The sequence below is a fragment of the Petaurus breviceps genome, unplaced genomic scaffold (genome assembly GCF_028583685.1).
Source record: "Petaurus breviceps papuanus isolate PSGF00001 unplaced genomic scaffold, PetGlider_PUasm1.0 90808, whole genome shotgun sequence".
NCBI lineage: Eukaryota > Metazoa > Chordata > Mammalia > Diprotodontia > Petauridae > Petaurus > Petaurus breviceps.
The window spans coordinates 3,590,830-3,610,014 of record NW_027187349.1 but is presented as its reverse complement, the minus strand read 5'-3'; the positions used below and the strand labels follow the sequence as shown (position 1 = coordinate 3,610,014).

At 35.8% G+C, this 19,185-nt stretch overlaps 1 protein-coding gene across 1 annotated transcript in view; it reads right to left on the bottom strand.

Annotated features, from left to right (window-relative positions):
• IGF2R (insulin like growth factor 2 receptor) overlaps positions 1–19,185 on the bottom strand; it is a 160,884-nt gene that overhangs the window by 27,046 nt on the left and 114,653 nt on the right. The window contains exons 20-31 of the mRNA XM_069070364.1: positions 17,748–17,846; positions 15,409–15,510; positions 10,310–10,505; positions 6,734–6,904; positions 5,175–5,318; positions 4,875–5,050; positions 4,374–4,461; positions 3,759–3,974; positions 2,361–2,491; positions 2,077–2,174; positions 1,399–1,535; positions 697–890 (exon numbers count right to left, since the gene is read on the bottom strand). Of these exons, the coding sequence (XP_068926465.1) occupies positions 697–890; positions 1,399–1,535; positions 2,077–2,174; positions 2,361–2,491; positions 3,759–3,974; positions 4,374–4,461; positions 4,875–5,050; positions 5,175–5,318; positions 6,734–6,904; positions 10,310–10,505; positions 15,409–15,510; positions 17,748–17,846 (1,752 nt within the window). The remainder of the gene's footprint in view (positions 1–696; positions 891–1,398; positions 1,536–2,076; positions 2,175–2,360; positions 2,492–3,758; positions 3,975–4,373; positions 4,462–4,874; positions 5,051–5,174; positions 5,319–6,733; positions 6,905–10,309; positions 10,506–15,408; positions 15,511–17,747; positions 17,847–19,185) is intronic.

Genomic DNA, 19,185 nt, shown 5'->3' with positions numbered 1-19,185 from the left:
AGTTCACCTTGGCCTGACTCCTGACTCCCTGACTACAGCCTCACACAGGCAGCTAGAACAATGCTCTTTTAAAACTACAGCCATAGAACTGCCCCACAATCTGTAAGGTGCTAAAAAAAATCAGCTTATTAGGAAACTAATCAGATGCCATATACCAATTAGTTATAAAACACAATTATGGATATAAAGGAAGGAGATGACAGGGAATCACTACACATGTGGATTCTATGAAATATCTTAAAGATGAGAGTTAAATACAAGCATGATCAAATAATTTAAACCTTCCAGAGTAGATATTTCTTGTGCCAGAGAAGAAATCTTAGTCACTGAAAACAACACTACTATACAGCCTTTTGCCATCTTGGTTGTATGGTAAGCTATGCGAGACAGCTAGCTGACATGGTGGATAGTGTGCTGAGTTCAGATCCTGCCTCAAAATGCTGATTAGCTGTGTCATTTCTTCACTTATCCTATCTTGGCTTCAGTTTCCTCCTCTATAAAAAAGAGATAGAGGCATCTACTTCACCAGATTGTGAGAATCAAAGGATAGGTGTAAAGCCCTCTGCAAAGTGCTAAATAAAGTGCTCTGTGAGTGTTCTACCCCACCAACAAAGGACTATTTGACTGCTCCAGCTTAGAAATTCCCATCTACAATAGGACACAGTTGGCAGTTGTTAATATAGTAATGGTACTTACTACATGACTCTCACTGCATGTCAGGAAGATTGTTGTCATCTTTCTACGAATCTTATCTGGGCACAGGTCTCCATTGCGATATTTCAGGACAGAAGTGCCATCACCGCTCCACCGGGGGCCATTACTTACTCTGCCCAGGGTTGTATATTTAGAGTTCTCCACCAAGCAGACAGCTGCATCAGGAGGGCATGAGCCTAAAACACAAATCAGAGAATGGCCTTTCCTCTTTTCCTTCTACCACATGGTACAATACTGAGATTTCCAATAAAGCAGTAACATGTTCAGAGACCTTCTCAAGGACAAGGACACAAAACTAGGGTCTCCACAGCACCCTACTCCTTCTCCTAGCTTAGTGATCAGAAGATTATCAGTTTTTGCTGCTGCTGCCTATCCCCATGCATTCTTATCTACAAAAGTAGTTTATAAGCATCTAACTTTCTATATAAATTATGTTTGAACTTTAGTTTTATCTAGCAGTGACAATACATTAAAGGCCACTATAAAAAACTGTGTTTCCAAACAATATTTGTTTTCTCTTTCTTCTATTTACATGACCAAACCCAACAATCACTGCAAGAAATAAATTCCTCAGTTTTATAAGTTTCTTTCTACTTCAATGTTGTCTATCCTAACATAATGATAAAGATAATGAAGACCATCAGTTCTTGACAACTCATGACCAATTAGTAACCCTTCCCTCACCAATGCCAGCCTGTGGGGCCAGCGATTTGCAGATGTTGATGAAGTAACGCTCTGTAGCACCAGTTCTTGTAACTGCTTCCCAATTGTCATTGTATCGTGATAGAGGAGAAAGGTCAAAGGAGTTTCCTTCATCATCTCTAAATTGAAGGACAGGAGATCAGTTCAGTCACAATTCAGTCATATATCTACCATATGCTAAATCAAGCATTAGCATTATACCTCAACACCATAAACATCCTACCCATCTGTACTTTGGTCAATACCAGCAACAATATAGTGTTGATGTCATGAAATCTCATGATTATTTCATGATGGCAAGTGTTCAAAGATGATTGGGGGGAAGGGTAGGCACACAGGATGGACATGATCATTTCAATTCTTGACTAGAAAAATATACCCAACACATGACATCACTGCCTCTCAAGGTTATTCAAAAAGTATCATGATATATACACTCTATATGTCCATAAGCCACCTCAATATACACCAATTATGAGAAGAATGTGCTTAACTGACTGAATGACTTCTGACAGTAGTTCTCAGTTTAATCATTTATTATCTGATAGCTACTATCCACATTAGAGGCTATAAGCCTCTAAAAATTAACTTTGGGAAAAGAATAAATTTAAGTATGATTTTTATCTTGATCCAGAAGGTTGAAAATATAAACTAACTTACCTGAATGAACATTCAATGGACTCAAAAGGTGGGCAAGCATATTGGGTTCGCCACTCAAACAAGTAAGAACAATCTAAAGTTTCCTTCAAGAACACTGGCTAAAGAAGATTAAAAATAAATAAATGTGTCACTATGAGGGTGTAAAACTAGATGCAGTCATTTTAAAATCTGGACTTTAAAATGAAAAATTACTTTTATGCAGGCGTTTTCTTTCTCTCCTCTATAATGGAATATATTCCCTGGATGGCATCCTGGGATTCTTTCACTATGTCAAATATACTCACCTTTTGGGTGATGCGATCACAGTAAAAAAATATGGTTGTAGATCTTTGATATATTTTGTGGCATGTGTCCCCACCAGTGTAATTAATCTTTATTAATCCATTTTCATAAGTCAGCTTCTGGGTAAGTAACCCTATTTTAAAGGGGAATCAGAAGAAAAGACAAAAGTAAAACACTCAAATATATTATCTAACCTATACTTGCATTAAACCAACCTTTTTAAAAATAATCATTGCAAATTACTTTGATATAGTGCTTTATGGTTTACAATGCATTTTTCATACATTAAAACCTCAGCTTTCCACATGATTACATAGCTAGTGTCAAAAGAAAGATCTGCATACAGCTCTTCCTGAATCCCAAAACAGTGATCTCTCCATTATTCCATGCTGCCTTTCTTAAATATAAATGACCACCCTGAAAACATCCTGGTCATCTCAGTATTCCATGGTTATAGTGGTCACACAAATGCAGTGAATGCTCTTCACTTAACTTTGAAGGATGACCACAAAAACACTGATTCTCCAGATGTTAGTTCTTTAACTGAGTATCACTCCAACCTTGCTTAAACTAGTTATCAAGCTCATTATCAACAAGCAATTTAATGACACAGTGGAGGTATTAGATGCCAGAACATCAAATAACATTTTTAAGTCATTCTGTGACTCAACTGTATTTAGTACTGCTACAGGCTATAGCTTCCCTAGCTTTCCAACTACCTAACGAGTTGAAAAAAAGTCATTATCTTTCATTGCTAACAATTAATGAAAATAAAACAAAATCACTACAAGATCAAATGTGATATTTATAAAAGCACTTCACAGTGTCTGGCATACAGTAGGTGCTATAAAAATGCTTATTCTCTTCTCCTCCCCTCATAAGAATAAATTAGGATGTCAGAGAAACATAGAAAAATTTATGTGAAGCGAATCAGAGTAAAACAATATCCACAATACCTAAAATAATTTAAATGAAGATATAATTTAAAATGCAACCACAAAGAGATCAACTGGAGCAAATAATCTTGGTATCAGACAACAGATGATGAACTACACTTCCTTGCTTTTGAAAAAGAAGTGAAGGATTATGGGATCAGAATGCTGTCTACATCATCAGTTTTTCAGGCTTGTTTTTCTGTTATACAATACTTTCTGATGTTGGGAAATGACTGCTGTCTACACATACACACCACAATTTCTAAAAGACATGAATAAAACTTTAAAGAAAACAGAAAGTAAAACCAATCTAACATTTTGTCAATTTTCTGGATGAAAAAGTCAAATGAAATCCATAAAAGAAAAGAAGAAAGAGGTAGTTTATCCAATTCAAAGATGTAACTTAGCATCATGCCTTAAGTTCTCTCTTTGACATTATCCTGAGAAGAAGCAAATACACCCTACCTGCAGTTTTCTGGAAAACCGGAGGCACCATCTTTTCCTGACATGATGATACTTTTTTAGAGCTGTCCACAGACTTGCACACACCTGAGGACAGGCTCCCACATACCCGGAAGTAATAGTTGTATTCACCCGCAGTCACTATTGTGTCATTTACAGCAAGGGGCTTCAGGTTATAAATGTGGCCATGCCTTGGATCTTTCACCTCACAGTTGTCTCCTTTGAGGTCACATGTGGGAAAAAAAATTTTAAGTGACAGAGCAAAGAGGAAAATGTAACACACACACATACATACATAATGTCTTCTTTATTATTTAAAAACTTAATAAAAAGAAAATGCAGAGTTTTATAAAAGGCATTTGATACTATTTTACCTTAGTAAAAATTAAAAATCAATTTTAGAAAAAAGCAATTTAGGTTCTACAATGAATTAAATTTTCCTAAGTCTGCTCTAAAGTTTTGTCTCTCCAAGTTTCTTCATATTAAAGAACTGAGAAACAATGAATTAACTAGGGGACACTAAAATGATCGCATTAATACATTTGCAATGATTAATACAAACTTTTAGATGAATAGATAAAGAAAACTTTGGGGGCATAAAATGCCACCAGAACTCACCTTCTGCTCTGAGAATAGGACAAGCCTCTATGGTTCTCCAGACAAATACATATTCACAATCTTCCTTATGTTGAAACACTGGTGATCCCTAAAAACATAAGCAGACAGCTCATTTGGGTGCAAGTTGTTCTTTTTATATTTATCAAAGGCAGTCAACCATAAAATGATAGTTTCAAACAAGTAACCTAGAAAGCACTTTTTAAAAGATCCAAAATTTAATTGCTACAAAATTAGCTTGGGCACAAATACATGGCTGTTCCTCAATACCTAGGAGTTAGTGTTTGACCTTTCTTGGTATACTCAAAGGCATAATGTCAATTATTTTCCCCATCTATAACCTTAAATTCCTGAGGCCAAAAAAAAAAAAAAAAAAAACATCTTCTGTGTAAAGGCCTTCCCAGTGAGCTCCCAAAAAAGGTAAAAAAAAAAAAAAAGGCAGAAAGATTAAAATGTATAAAAATGTAATTAAGAATAAGGTAAAGTGTTTATCCAGAAACTTACAGGTGTCTGATCACATTCAAAGATGATACGCGTGGAAAAACGTTGATTTTCACATTTGTCACCATTCACATAAACAATACTCAGGGATCCATTAGCAGCAGTTTGAGGACTGATCTGTATAACACCTAGGTTTGTGCCTTTGTCACCAGATTTTACACAAGATCCCAATGCACTGCCTGGAAGAATAAGAAAGACTAGCATTTCAGTAGAGTATTTTTAAAATCCTAAGTCAAATGTTTTAAAAATCTCTTTATCCAAAGATATAAGAAAACCAAAATAAAAAGATAAAAGGGAATTCACCATGACATCCAGGAATATAAGGTAGAGGATTGCAAACATTTAAGTAGAAAGTTCTTTTTTTTCCTTCTGTTGATGTATCAAGTGCAGTCCAAGGTTCTCTTGTTTTGCTCAGGCCACTTAGATCATATTCATTACCTGCAAGGTCTGAAAAGATATTTGAAAACATTGTACTTTCTTGTTCAGAATGCTCTATCTTAATGGATTAAAGAATATTCTCTTGTAGTTAAGATTTTCATTTAATTTAGGTTTTCAGAATGAAAGCAAACTCATAAAAAGCTATTTTGAAAAAGGATCATAGATTTAGGGCTTGAAGGGACCTTAAGGCCATCCATGACCTATCCCGTCACTTTGCAGATTACGAAATTGAGGCTCAAAAAACCCAAGTGATAGGGGCGGCTAGGTGGCACAGTGAGTAAAGTGCCGGCCCCAGAGTCAGGAGGACCCGAGTTCAGTTCTGGCTTCAGACACTTAACACCCACACAAAAAAGCTACCATGTAACCTTGGGCAAGTTACTTAACCCCAACTGCCTTCCAAAAGGCAAAAAAAAAAAAAAAACCCCAAGTGATCTGCAGAAGGTTACATAGATAGCAATAGATGCTGGAGAGACAATCTTTGCTTTTAGTATGCCAGGGTAAGCATCTATATAGACTATGCAATACTGTCACATAGAGCATATATATTTACATAGGGAAGAATATATATAGTTCCTGTATCTCTGGCATCTTAAATGATTTTATTGCATATTTCTGAAATGAAAAGTGGTTAGATTAAACTAACTTCTCAGGGCCTTGAATAGATCCATTGAACACATAAGATTCTCTCTAGTTTCATGATCTTTCTAGCTTAGGTGTTATGTAGACACCTTTTTATCTGAAGATACCACTACTGTTAGTGATCAGAGTACAATTATAGCATTAGGAAAAATCCAGTGCAGAACCAATGGTCTTTTCTGATTTTCCATTCTTTGTTTTGGAGCTAAACTCCAAAGCCTTAAAACAACAAAGGCTTAAAAAGATTCTGAGGCTGCCTGACCTCTACTGCATACAATGTCAATAATACTTACTATGTACAAAATCTTTTAGCACTGCTTTTCTCATTTTATGTCTATATAATTTCTTTCCAACTAGTCTAGTGAGCCAAAACCATGCCTTTTTCTTTTTGTACTTCAGATTTATGGAGCGCAGTATCTTTCAGGATACAAGCTTTCACTGACGATGATGATTTTCTTTCCCCCTAAAATTATCCCTTCTATACAAAAAGATAGGACTATATAAATTTGCCAATCAAGAACCAATCTTAAAATATATTTTCATTTCACTAATAAATTAGGCATACTCAATTTTTGCACAGTAAAGTAGGCAAATTATTTTATCTTCATAAATAGCAAAACTTTAGTGAAAACAACTAATAATAGGGGACTAACATGGTATACACCTGCCTTCCTTGAAAACCAAACACACCTTAACCCCACTGCCCTCCAAAAAAAAATCAAAACAAACAAACAAAAAAAACCACACACACACTCTCACTCTCTATTTCCCTGACCCTAGGAACTTACCAGTAACTTGGCAATCCACTGGAGAAGGCACACATGCTAAAGCTGTTTCAAACTCAAAGAAAGTATCATAGATCCCTAGTTGAGAATTAATGTCTTGACGTAGGAATTTGGGTGTTCCTGGGTAAATATCATTATTGCAGATGAAACGTATAATGAATGCATCTGAAGCACCTGTAGGGAAAAAAAAAGGCAAGATTTCTGAAAAACAGAAGCAGGAGATACAAATATATGCTAGTAAAAAACAATGAAACCCCTTTAAAACACTGATGCTGGGAAAGGAAATTAATCTTACAGGTTATACCAGGTTATCAATCATGCTTCAGGGGGCTACAATTTTGGTTATTTATATAACAATGTACCATATTATGACTGGTTTCAAGCTATAAACAAATTACATTTTCTGTCAACATTCTGAATATTCCAAGATCTTCTACTTCTTTCAAGTCTTCCCTTTAACTTATCTGGCTCCTTTAAAAAAAATTTAAATGTCATTCAGATATCTTCCAGACAATTTCAATGTATAAAATTTTTTATCATTACAAAACAAAAAATTTCTAACAGAAAATATTTTAAAGTTCTTTGATTTAAACTTGGCATATAATAAGCTAAAAATAACCAACATTTATATAACACTTTGGTCTACAAAATGATTTACATATATCATCTCATTAGATGCTCATAACAGACTTGTAAGGTGGGTATAGCTATCATCCCATTTTTACAGATAGAGAAGCTAAGGCAGAGTGAAGTTAAGTGACGGGGTCAAGATCACAAGCTAATAAATGTCTAGGTAGGATTGGAACTTGGGTTTTTCTAAATCTAGCTCTATCCATTACTATAAACTGTACCTACATTAAAAAGGGAATGGTAGGGAGAAAAATCTAACTTCTATGGGGGAAGCATTGAGCATATTAAAACAACTATGTGAAAAACAAGGGAAATGTGGTAGGAAGTTGTAGTTATCAAAACTATAGGAATGTAACTGAGATCAAATGATTGACTAATCGGTTTATCTTTTAACAGATGCTCAGGGAAGTTTCACAAGAATTTCAAATTAATAACTAAACCAATTAACAAAAAAAATCATATAAGTTTTGTTTTGTTGGGGTTTTTCTGGGGTGGTGAGGTTAGCTCCTAAGATTTAAGTCATTGCATGAACATCAGTAGCTTTTAAGGAATCATTTGCTGATTAATTCCAAATTGTCACAAAGAAAAAGGAATATGAGTTGATAGGCATGGAAGAACAGAGGCTCAGAATATACACCAATTACATCTGAAAAATGCCCTGAAAAAGAGTATCAGAGAAAATATAAAAAGGCATAGTGAAGTAACTTTCAGAACTATTTTAGTCAAACCAAAAACACATTAGAACCAAATGTCTGAGAAAGCTAGGCTGGCCAAAAACCTAATAATCCTCATTTCTTCCACCCAGATTTCAAGTAATAAGCAAGAAGTAAAGAATATAGGAGAATTCTGTTCTCACAAAAGATTTAATAGAAGGGCTTGTAGATACAGACTCAGCCTAGAATGAAATGTATGGAAGTATCAGAACTTTTGACAAAAATTTTGGCCATTTGACAAATTTTGAAGCTCCATTTCATAGTACTTAAAGCTCTGAGTTAGTTAGGCACACAGGGACTATTAATATTTAGTGCTGTTAAGAGAAGCCACGAGGGGCACCTAGGTGGCACAGTGAGTAAGAGCGCCAGCCCCAGAGTCGGGAGAACCCAGGATCAGTTCCGGCCTCAGATACTTAATACCCACACACAAAAACTGGCCATGTAACCTTGAGCAAGTTACTTAACCCCAATTTCTTTAAAAAAAAAAAAAAAGAGAAGCCATGAGAAGAAATGTGATGTAATGAATAAAGAACTGGCCTCAGACTTGGAAAGACCTGAGATCAGGTCTTGCCTCTAATCTAGCCAGGCTGGGTGACACTGAGGAAGCCTGAAAGAACCTAATTTGCACAGCAGAGGCTACCTTGGTAAAAACAAAATAAGTTCTTAACCAGGCCGTGTCTATACCAATGAAATCACAGGTGCAATAATAAATTTTTTCTTAAAAATTAGTGACTTCCAATGTCACCAACCCTTAAGTGAGTAGAGAAGCTCTTAAACAACATTCTCAAAATGGCATTAAGAGCACAGCCCTGATAAAAATGCCGTAATTCAGAATGACTTCCATTCATGTCTTAACATGGAACAGAGTATTATTCCTGGCATCCAAATATTCACTGCAAGAATTGTATTAGCATTGTCTACCTAACTTTCATCACATTACTATGTTTCTAAAGAGAAATTAATATAACAATATCCCCTAACAGAGGTGCTAAACTGTATCCCCAAAAGCAACAAGAAAAAAAGTAAGAAAATATGAGCTATTAATAGGTTTTCAGATAGAAAGGAAGAGCATATTGTCTATTTGGGCAGTAAAATGTTAAAAATAATTATTTTCTTTTAGTTCATCAAGTGACAGAAAGAACTATAATGGAATTCACCCTTTCAGGTTAAATAATCTTTATCAATGTCCTTGGTGTGGTCTCTTATAACACCTAAAAAGAAAACAGAACAAAAACTATAGGCCTTATAAATGAGAAACACGGACTACAAGACAAAGGTGAGAAGACTGAGGGAGGGATGAGGGGAAGAGGAACTGGAAAGCAAAACAACCTCTTTAGATTAATAAAACACAATCAATGGCTTTTTAAAAATATTTTCATGCTATGCCCAAAGGGCTATAAAACTGTGCATATCCTTTGACCCAGCAATACCACTTCTAGATCTGTATCCCAAAGAGATCATAAAAATGGGAAAAGGACCCACATGTAAAAAATATTCATAGCAACTCTTTTTGTGGTGGCCAAGAATTGGAAATTGAGAGGATGCCCATGAATTGGGGAATGGCTAAATAAGTTGTGGTATATGAATGTAATGTCTTATGCTATAAGACATGATGAGCAGGCAGACTTCAGAAAAACCTGAAAAGACTTATATGAACTGATGCTGAGTGAAGTGAGCAAAACCAGGAGAACATTGTACACATTAACAGTCACATCATGCAATGACTAACTTTCAAAGACCTGGCTCTTCTCAGCAATGCAAGGACCTAAGACAACACCAAAAGACTCATGATAGAAAATGCTAGAAAGAACTATGGAGTTTGAATGCAGATCAAAGCATACTATTTGCTCTCTTTTTTTGTTCGTTTTGTTTCTTCTCTCATGGTTCCTCCCATTAGTTCTAATTCTTTACAATATGACTAAGATGAAAATATGCTTAATATGAATGTATATGTAGAATCTATATCAGACTGCATGCCATTTTGGAGAGGGTGGGGGGAAATTTTAAACTCAAAAGCCTATAGAAGTGAATGTTGAAAACTAAGAATAAATAAATTTTTAAAATATTATCAAAATTTTTACCAGAGAAAAGAGATACATTTTCTTTCAAGAATACAAAAAAAAGAGGCCTACAAGATATACACAAACAGGGTTTGCCCAAAGAGTAAATGAGGTCCATATGATCACTGTTAATTTCTTATGTCAGTGATCGAGATACATTTGGCTTTTAAGCTTACCTGAAGATGGTGAAAGGGCTCCTCTGTAGATAAGTGTTATAAAACCCTCTGTGGTTAAATGAAGACTTTTCTTAGCTCCAACTTGTCTTTCTGGTTGCAGATTATTTAGGTCTCCTGATTTGATCTCTCCTTCACATCCAGCAGCCTCCTTCCCTTCTATCATCCCACAGACAGGCAGCGTTCCACAGATATTAAACTGGAAAGAGGGAGACATCTTATAAAAACAGCCATAGACATCATTTACGTTATGCTATTTATTGCTGCATTACTTTCTCATAAGGTATTAATTATAAACAAAACATCTGCCTCCTAAAAACAAAGCCCTCTAAACTTAAATAAAAGTTTAGTGATTTTGGGGGGGTGGCTAGGTGGCACAGTGAGTAGAGCACTGGCCCTGGAATCAGGAGGACCTGAATTCAAAGTCGGCCTCAGACACTTGACACAATTATTAGCCATGTGACTTAAGGCAGGTCACTTAACCCCAATTGCCCTCCAAAAAAAAAGTTTAGTGATTCTGCACTTTTTAGTACTGACAATTTAGAGATTTTAAACTGCGTTTGGTCACACTATTTCATGAGTTGCAGGGTTGTGTCGAGAGACATGGAGTACAACTAGCCATGAAGAGCTGAGAAAATATCACATAGAGGGCAATGAAATAGTGCATGGATAGCGTGAAAATGATACAACAGAAAAATTAAGAATTTCAAAGAAAAACCAGAATTAAGTTAGTCTTCATGGAATGACATGTTTCAAAAAAAGGGGGGGCGGGGCCTGGAGGATGGTCACATAACAAGAAGTACATAACCTGAATGCTTCTTTAGTACATTCATGTCAAAATCAACTGAGGTAGGTCTTTAGCCCATTGGGTGGCCCTGCCTTTGGCGAACTTTCAGAGTAACATGGACAAGAATTTGGTCAGGGACAGATAGGTTGTGATTTGTACCACTGGAACCAAATCAAGGAGATCATAGATCCATTTGTATGAGCTGATCCTACTATCCTACTTTAAGTACTGGCTGAATTTGTAGAAATGCATGCATTGAATATACTACCTTTCTCCCTTGGTAAAGGATGTGATCTTAGGTATTAAAATACAAGTAATTCAAGTATTTCCCTAAAATTTGACAATAATGTCACTAAAAATTTGCACACTAGAGAGCAAGAGATACAGAAAATTAGTTTTTAAGTCTCAGGCTTCCATATGGAGCACACTGTCATCTACAAATAGGAGCATCTTAAGGATCTCTCTATCTTAGAAAATTCCTTTTCCACTTGGACTCTGCAATGGACATCTTCCAGGACAAGAGGAAATATATATGGTCACATTCCTAACTCTACAAGGCCCTAGAACCTCTTCACCCTGGAAGCTTACTCCATCCCTGATTTTATACATTGGAAGTGTCCTCAGTCCTTGTGACTGGCTCTCCGTGACTGTCCAGTTCCACCCAGAACCACTATTTTAAGGAGGAAGCCCATATCATCCATGTCTTCAGTCCTCACTAGGCTACATTCCTGACTCCCCTGGATTTTCTCTACCATACTCCAAAAAGCCTCTTCTCACTGGAAGCTCACTCCAGTCCTAGACTTCACACAATGGAGGTATTCACTGCCCCTGTAGCTTCTTTCTTTGATGGGGGATGGGGGGGTGGGGGGGGGGGAAGAAGAGAGTTCCTTCCAGAATTTCCATTTAAAGAAGGAAGAGGGTAGTCATGTTTTCATTCCCCTCTAAGCTGCACTCTGGACACTCCCTGACTTTCACTACAAAGCTAGGTACCTTCATCTCTTCCCACCCTTCCACCTGCATCTTTCAGCTTTTCAGTTATCTTTTATTTGTTGTCTTCTCCCATCAGAATGTAAGCTCCTTGAGGTCAGGATCTGTCTTATTGTTCATGTTTATATTTCCACAGTTTAGCATAGTTCCTGACATATAGTAAGCACTTAAATATTTGTTGACTTGACCTGTATCTCTTAAGAATAGAACACCGGCCCTGGAGTCAGGAGGACCTGAGTTCAAATCTGACCTCAGACACTTGACATGCTTACTAGCTGTGTGACCTTGGGCAAGTCACTTAACCCCAATTGCCCTGCCCTTTCCCCTACAAAGAGCAAAAAAAAAACTAAACATCAAACAAAATCATAATCACTTCTTTGACTCGTATAAAAGAGCTCCTTGGGCCTCCCTATTCAACAGTGATGTAAAATTTTATGATATGAAAAGATATCTCACCTCACACCTTTGTGTAAGTGGAAGATTCATAGGTGTCAAACATCACATATAATTTCAGGGGTGTTTTTTTTCACTACATTGATCAGTTACTTTTTTTTCCTCTTCTTGCTGTTTTTTTTTCCTTTAAAAAATATTACTTGTCAAAGGACATGACCCTCTTAGAAGGGTTAAAGAGAAGAAATATATAGGGGGGAAATTTACAGGATGCAAAGACAAATGATATCAACACATTTTATTTCAAAAAAAAAAACTGTTAGTTCAACCAAAAGGGGAAAAAATAAGTTTATTAAAGTTCTTTCCTTTCCTTAACAAATTATACCAGCCTTCAGGTACACTTAGACATTCTAAGAAAAGGATTTTAACCTTGGGTTAATGGATAGATTTCAGGGGGTCTGTAATTTTTTAAAAATATTTTGATAACTGTATTTCAATATAACCATTTTCCTTTGTAATCCTATGTATTGTTTTAAAATATATTATTCTGAGATGGATTCCACATAAGTAGGCCTTGCCTGACTGCACAAGGGGTCCCTGACACAAAAAAGGTTAAGAAGTAGTCTATGAAGTCACAAGTACTCTATTCCATTACATTCTAAAAACCTCCATTTGTTCTGTACCTTAATATAGGATGTGCTTTCTAGCATGTTAATCTACATTAGTATCTATATATCCACTCCTTCTCTGACTGTATTTATTGGCAACCAAGGTATATAAGCAGTTACCTTACATCTCAGAATTTCTGTTTGTTAAACTGCTCCGTACATAGCGCTAAAGCCTTGAAAAGTCTACCATGCTAAAACCTACATTCCCTGCTGGGGGAAGGAAGGAGGCACAGCTTTAGCTGGAGGCCCCAGAAGGGCCACCCCCTTAGGCTGTCCCTATTTCACAAGCTTGTTATAAGCTCTTCTCTTTTCTCGTTTGGTACAGCAATGGCATTCTTATTTTGCTTCAGGTTTTATTAAACCATCTTATCAAATAAGAAAAGTTCACTTATTTTCAAACAGAAATTTCTCTCTTCTGGACATCTGGTTTTGCTAGTAGTATTAAAAATGTAGAGCTCAAAGAAGTCCAAACGTGGGTGGTTATTTTTCCCCATTTAATTAAATGCCAGTTTCCAATGGAAATATAAATAAACCTTGATCCTTTTCTCCAGTTATAACATCATGCACATACATTTAGGAAGTATATTCAGGAGGTTCTGTGGCACATAATCAACCAGGGTGTTTCCTTTTTCTCCTTAATTGAGTAACATAACCACTGTTTCCTTTGGACTCTACAATTTCTCAGTAACAGAACACTGGATCATACTGGAATGTGCTAACAGAAAGACAAACTTTGCAAATGAAAGATGTAAAATGCAAGACTAGGTCTTCCTATCTTGCCCCAACTTGGAGTGAAATGGCTACTGTTAGGCCCACTCCCTTTATTGATTAGCACAGCAGCTTTGACCTCTTTCATTCTGACCCAGGCTGGTTCGCCCTAGGCAGTCTGGCTGCCCCCTACTCCAAGGGCTTACTATATTGATGCCAGTCTTAGTTTGAACACTAGAATGGCTTAGTATACTAAGGCTCAGAATTCCAGAGCTCAAATGATTCAGTAGTCCAACTAAAATGGCTCTTTCCAAAGTAGAACATTACTTTCCTAATAAAAACATAGATAAGATGCCAATTTTATATATACATATATATATATATATATATATATATATTTTCCCCCCTCTCTAGATTCTCCTTTCTGCTTGAAGACAAAGTCATTATTCCAACAGGCAAGCTTTATCCATGTGGAAGGGACTGTAATAGCCACTTCTTATAGTGACAAAAGTGTATAAAGCATTGAACCGGGAGTCAAGAAGAAGAGAGTTCACACTCAAAGGGTTAGAAAACTGCATATTCTTTCACTTAGAAATACCACTACTAGATCTGCATCCCAAAGAGATGAAAGAAAAGGGAAAAGGACCTTTTGATACAAAAATATTTATAGCAACTCTTTTTGTGGTGGCAAAAAATTGGAAATTGAGGAAATGCTCACCAATTGGGGAATGGCTGAACAAGTAATGGTATATAATTATGATGGAATACTACTGTGGTATAAGAAACGATAAGCATAATGCTTTCAGAAAAACCTGGAAAGACTTCTATGAACTGACACAAACTTAAGTGAGAAGAACCAAGAGAAGACTAAACACAGTGAAAACAATATTGTAAGAATGATCAAGTGTGAAAGATTTAGCTGCTGTGATCAAGACAATGATCCAAGACAGTTCCAAAGGGCACATGACGAAAAATGTTATCCAGTTTGAGAGAGAGAATAGATAAACTCCAAATCGTAACTGAAGTACAGGCTTTTCATTTTATTTTTCTTGGTTTTGCATGTGAATGTTTTCTTTGGCAATATGGGTAATACAGAAATATGTTTTGCATGACCTCACATGTATAATCAATATCATAATGATTGCCTTCTCAAAGGATGGAAGAGGGGCACAGGGAGAGAAAGAATATGGAACTCAAAAATTTTTTAAATGAATGTTAAATATGCTTACATATAATTGGGAAATATTTAATGAAATAAATAAAATATATTCTTTGGGGGAAAAAAAGAAGGAGGACAAGACCTAAGTTCAAATCTGGCCTCAGACACTTATTATCTACATGACCTAAGTAAGTCACTTAACTGCTGGCTGCCTCAGTTTTCTCATCTATAAAATGGGTATCTATAAAATAGCACCTACCTTTTAGGGTTGTTGTGAGCCACCAAATGAGATAATATTTGTAAAGTACTTTGCAAACATAAAATATTACATAAATGCTAGCTATCATCATTTTAAAACAATTCAATCATGCATAATTAAATGAAATTTTGGCATAATTCTTACCATAAAAGACTTTCCAACACCAGAGACTACATATCCATTTTGTTTAGTTAGTGGGTCAAAATTAAACACAAATCCACTATTTGGATCCTGTATAGAGCAGGCCTAAAAAAGAGACAAAGATATATACATGCATACAAAAATTCCAAAGAAACAAAGTACAAAGTCCCTTGTAAAGAATTAGTCACCAACATATAAAATTGTTTATTTCCTCACAATCAGTAATGAGATGAGTCAATAGGAGGCAGGAAGGAAGTAAACTTTAAAATTACAATAGAGTACAAAATACAGTTGCCTGTGAAGTTTTAGAAGTAGTGTAGAATCTACTTCCTGACTTTTCAATGACATCCAAGTAATATTCTTATCGACCCCTTTCAATAACACATCCTAAGTATACATAAATGACCCTGTAGAATTCTCTTGATAATAAACTACAGGGTTAGCATATTTATATGATCTAACTAACAATTTATTTCCAAATACCTACAAAAAGGTAAATGCAATGTATTAGGGAAAGAAAGCTGGTTCTTTAACAAAAAATTAAGCATATTTTATTTTTCCAATAAATTTTAATAAATCTAATGTCTAATATCTCTTCCTCAATCCTTCTGCAACTTGGCCTATCTTCCATTTACATACAAAGTATTACATTCCAAAAGATGAGGCTAACTATCTCCTTCAGCCTCTTGTTCTCCAGGTTTACTACCCACTCCACTTCCTTCACGACATGCGGGCCCTGTCAGAAATCAGTAACTGAGCAGGAGCCATGTAAATTGCACTCCATCATAACTCGCCAACATAGGATTCCGATTTTCATTTTCTAGCTTCCAGTTCACTTGATACGTAGCCAAGATCCTGGAAAATAAACCTCTGAGATGTGAGCAATGAAGTGCTGGATTTAGGCTAAACTATATTTATATAGTAGGCAAGGTAGAAAAAATATGAACTATAGGACTGTCATTTCTGATTCCACTCAAAGAGCTTTACCTATTTCCTTGTCTAGCTAAAAGCCAACAATTGCGAATGGTTGTGGCAAGGAAAGGAAGACCACAGCATACTCTCTGCTCCCAGGAACGTGGATACTTCAAAAGTCTGCAGCTATAGCTACATGGGAGCACATCATACAAAGTTAAACATGGGAATGGCATAACAGGATCCCAATTTTAATGCAAGGGAAATATTCTGGAAATAGGGCCACAAAAGAACAAGAAACAGAGCAGACATAGCACTTTAAAAAATATCACAAAATTGATTTCCTCTATGAATTAAATCTGATGTTTTCAAAACTTAAGATTCTGGATCCAAGAATACCCCCTGTAATTTTGATATGTTGCCACTCAGTGTTGGGTAGCAAATCTGAATGGCAATCATGGTTTTCTTAAATTCAAGACAGTAGTTTTCTGTCCCACTTTTATGCCAAATTATAATTACTGATATTCAAACTATAGTTTTGTGGTAAAATATACCTCTTTGCTAAGTCTTGGGCTACTTCATTAGAACAATTTTACAAAAAAGAATCTGAGGATACATAAGTATCTTTTATTTCCTAATTCTTGATTGCTCCTAAAACAGTCTTAATAACTTGTGAAGACTAAATTAAATTCAGGGTGAATTTTTAAAAGTAGGAAATTAATTTATTAACATCTTCAAGGGAAGATAACAATCTTAAGACTTCTTTCTGCTACTTAAAATACTGTCAATTGAATTTTCCAGCCACAAGTTTTCCTGCCCCTTTTCTGTATGCTTCTAGAATGATTTTCCATGCTTTTTTCTTCTCTAATTCTGTCTTAACACATATGTTTAAGACACAGACACGTAGCTAAAGGGGCAAAATAGGGCTTAAAACTCTAAGTTAATCTTCCATCTTACTGACCACTTCCAGTACTATCAACTAACATTCAATATATACTCAATATGCTCAACAGGAATTCTTATTTTGGGGGTAGCTAGGTGGTGCAGTGAGTAAAGCGCCGGCCCCAGAGTCAGGAGAACCCAAGTTCGGTTCTGGCCTCAGACACTTAACACCCACACAAAAAAACTAGCTGTGTAACCTTGGGCAAGTTACTTAACCCCAATTGCCCTCCAAAAGGCAAAGAAAAAAAATTCTTATTATCGCCTACTAATCTACTCTTGGGGGCAAGGTACCTACCTGATTGATTTACTCTGTCTATAATGATTGTAAGTTAGTGATTTTACAAACCTTTTTACCATTTCTGTAAGATATTGCTTCAGATAGAAAAACAACTCCCCCCCCTCCTTTTTTAAAACTAGCTTTATCACAAATGTTGTAACTATTTCTTTCCTTTCCGTGTTCTCTGATTTATGGTAGAGAAAACACTCACCTGATTCTCATCAGTTGTTTTGATTGGACAAGCAGCTTCTGTATTCCATAGGAAAGTGGCAGTACATTCCCGAATGATAGAAAATACTGGGTGGGTGTTCTGAGAAATCAAATTCAAGAAAGCAGAAAACACAAAGATCACAGTGTGACAAGAAGTTCACTTAACAGTCCTAGTCTCAAACCCTTTCTATCTACAAAAATGGGAAAATGCCATCCCCCCCTCCCCTAAGGATTAATGTAAGACTCAAATGAAATTATCTATGCTTTACAATTGCCAGGTGCTATGTCAACATAGAACGCAACTGTCTAGATGGAAGGAACTGTTGATGATTCTGTCTTTGTCTCCACTGCATGTAGCAAAGCCTTACACATACTTGATACATGGTACATGCTTGCTGAATCAAACTGAAATGTAAGGTATTATAATGAAACTTTAAAAAGAACAGTTTTAAGGAATTCCAAAATGATTTCTCAGAATTAAGTTTTCATGTTATTGATAATTGCAAAAGCCACTCAAAGAAATGAGGGGAAATTAACTTAGATGATAGATTCTTAGACTTCCTTCCTTCCTGCAGGGCAGGATGTTGCTCATCTTATACATGATATTTACCTGCTTCTACTTTTGTAATTTGACAAGAGAGAAGTAAAGAAGAGATTCAAGAGACATTAGTCAATCAACAAGCACTTACTAAACACCTACTATGTACCAGCATTGAGAATACAGATTATTAAAAAAATAAATGAATGAATAGATAAACAAATAAATGGCAAAATCCCTACTCTCATGGAACTTACATTCTATGAGCGGGAAAAAAACATGCACAAATCCAAATTAATAGAAAATAAAAATAATATTTAGAAGTAAGAGGGAAATTAAGACCTCAGATAGTCCAACCCTATTGTTCTACAGCTCAAGAAACTAATACAAATGGAAGTCAAGAGACTTGCCCACAAAGGAAGCAACAGAACTTGTTGTTCAAAAGATTGAAACCAAGGTATTTTTACTTCAAATCAAGTGCTATTTCCACTAATAAATACTGTCATTTGTGTTTGGTACTACAGGTGTGAGCGTCAACAGTACAAGAAGTGTTCAGAAAGAGTAGGAGCAAGTAGCTATGTAACACTACTATGAGATCCCAAATGAAAGTAGAAAACAAATGGGAAACATATCATACTCAGGGCAAATAAAGTAAAGGGGCCCTGTAGCTCTTAGTGTAGTTCTTTTCTGTTCTATTTATAATAAAAAGCACAGCCACATGTCAGTCTAGTGAATGGGTTTTACCTTTCCCTTCTGTAATACACACAACTGAGTATCAATAAAATAAAACTCAGGAAAATACTACTTGGCTTAAAAACAAAAACGTACTCTTGATTTTCCTCTACTAAGCCCAGTGAGCATTTTAGTATAGTTTACTGTTAATTATAGTGTTGAAGCACAA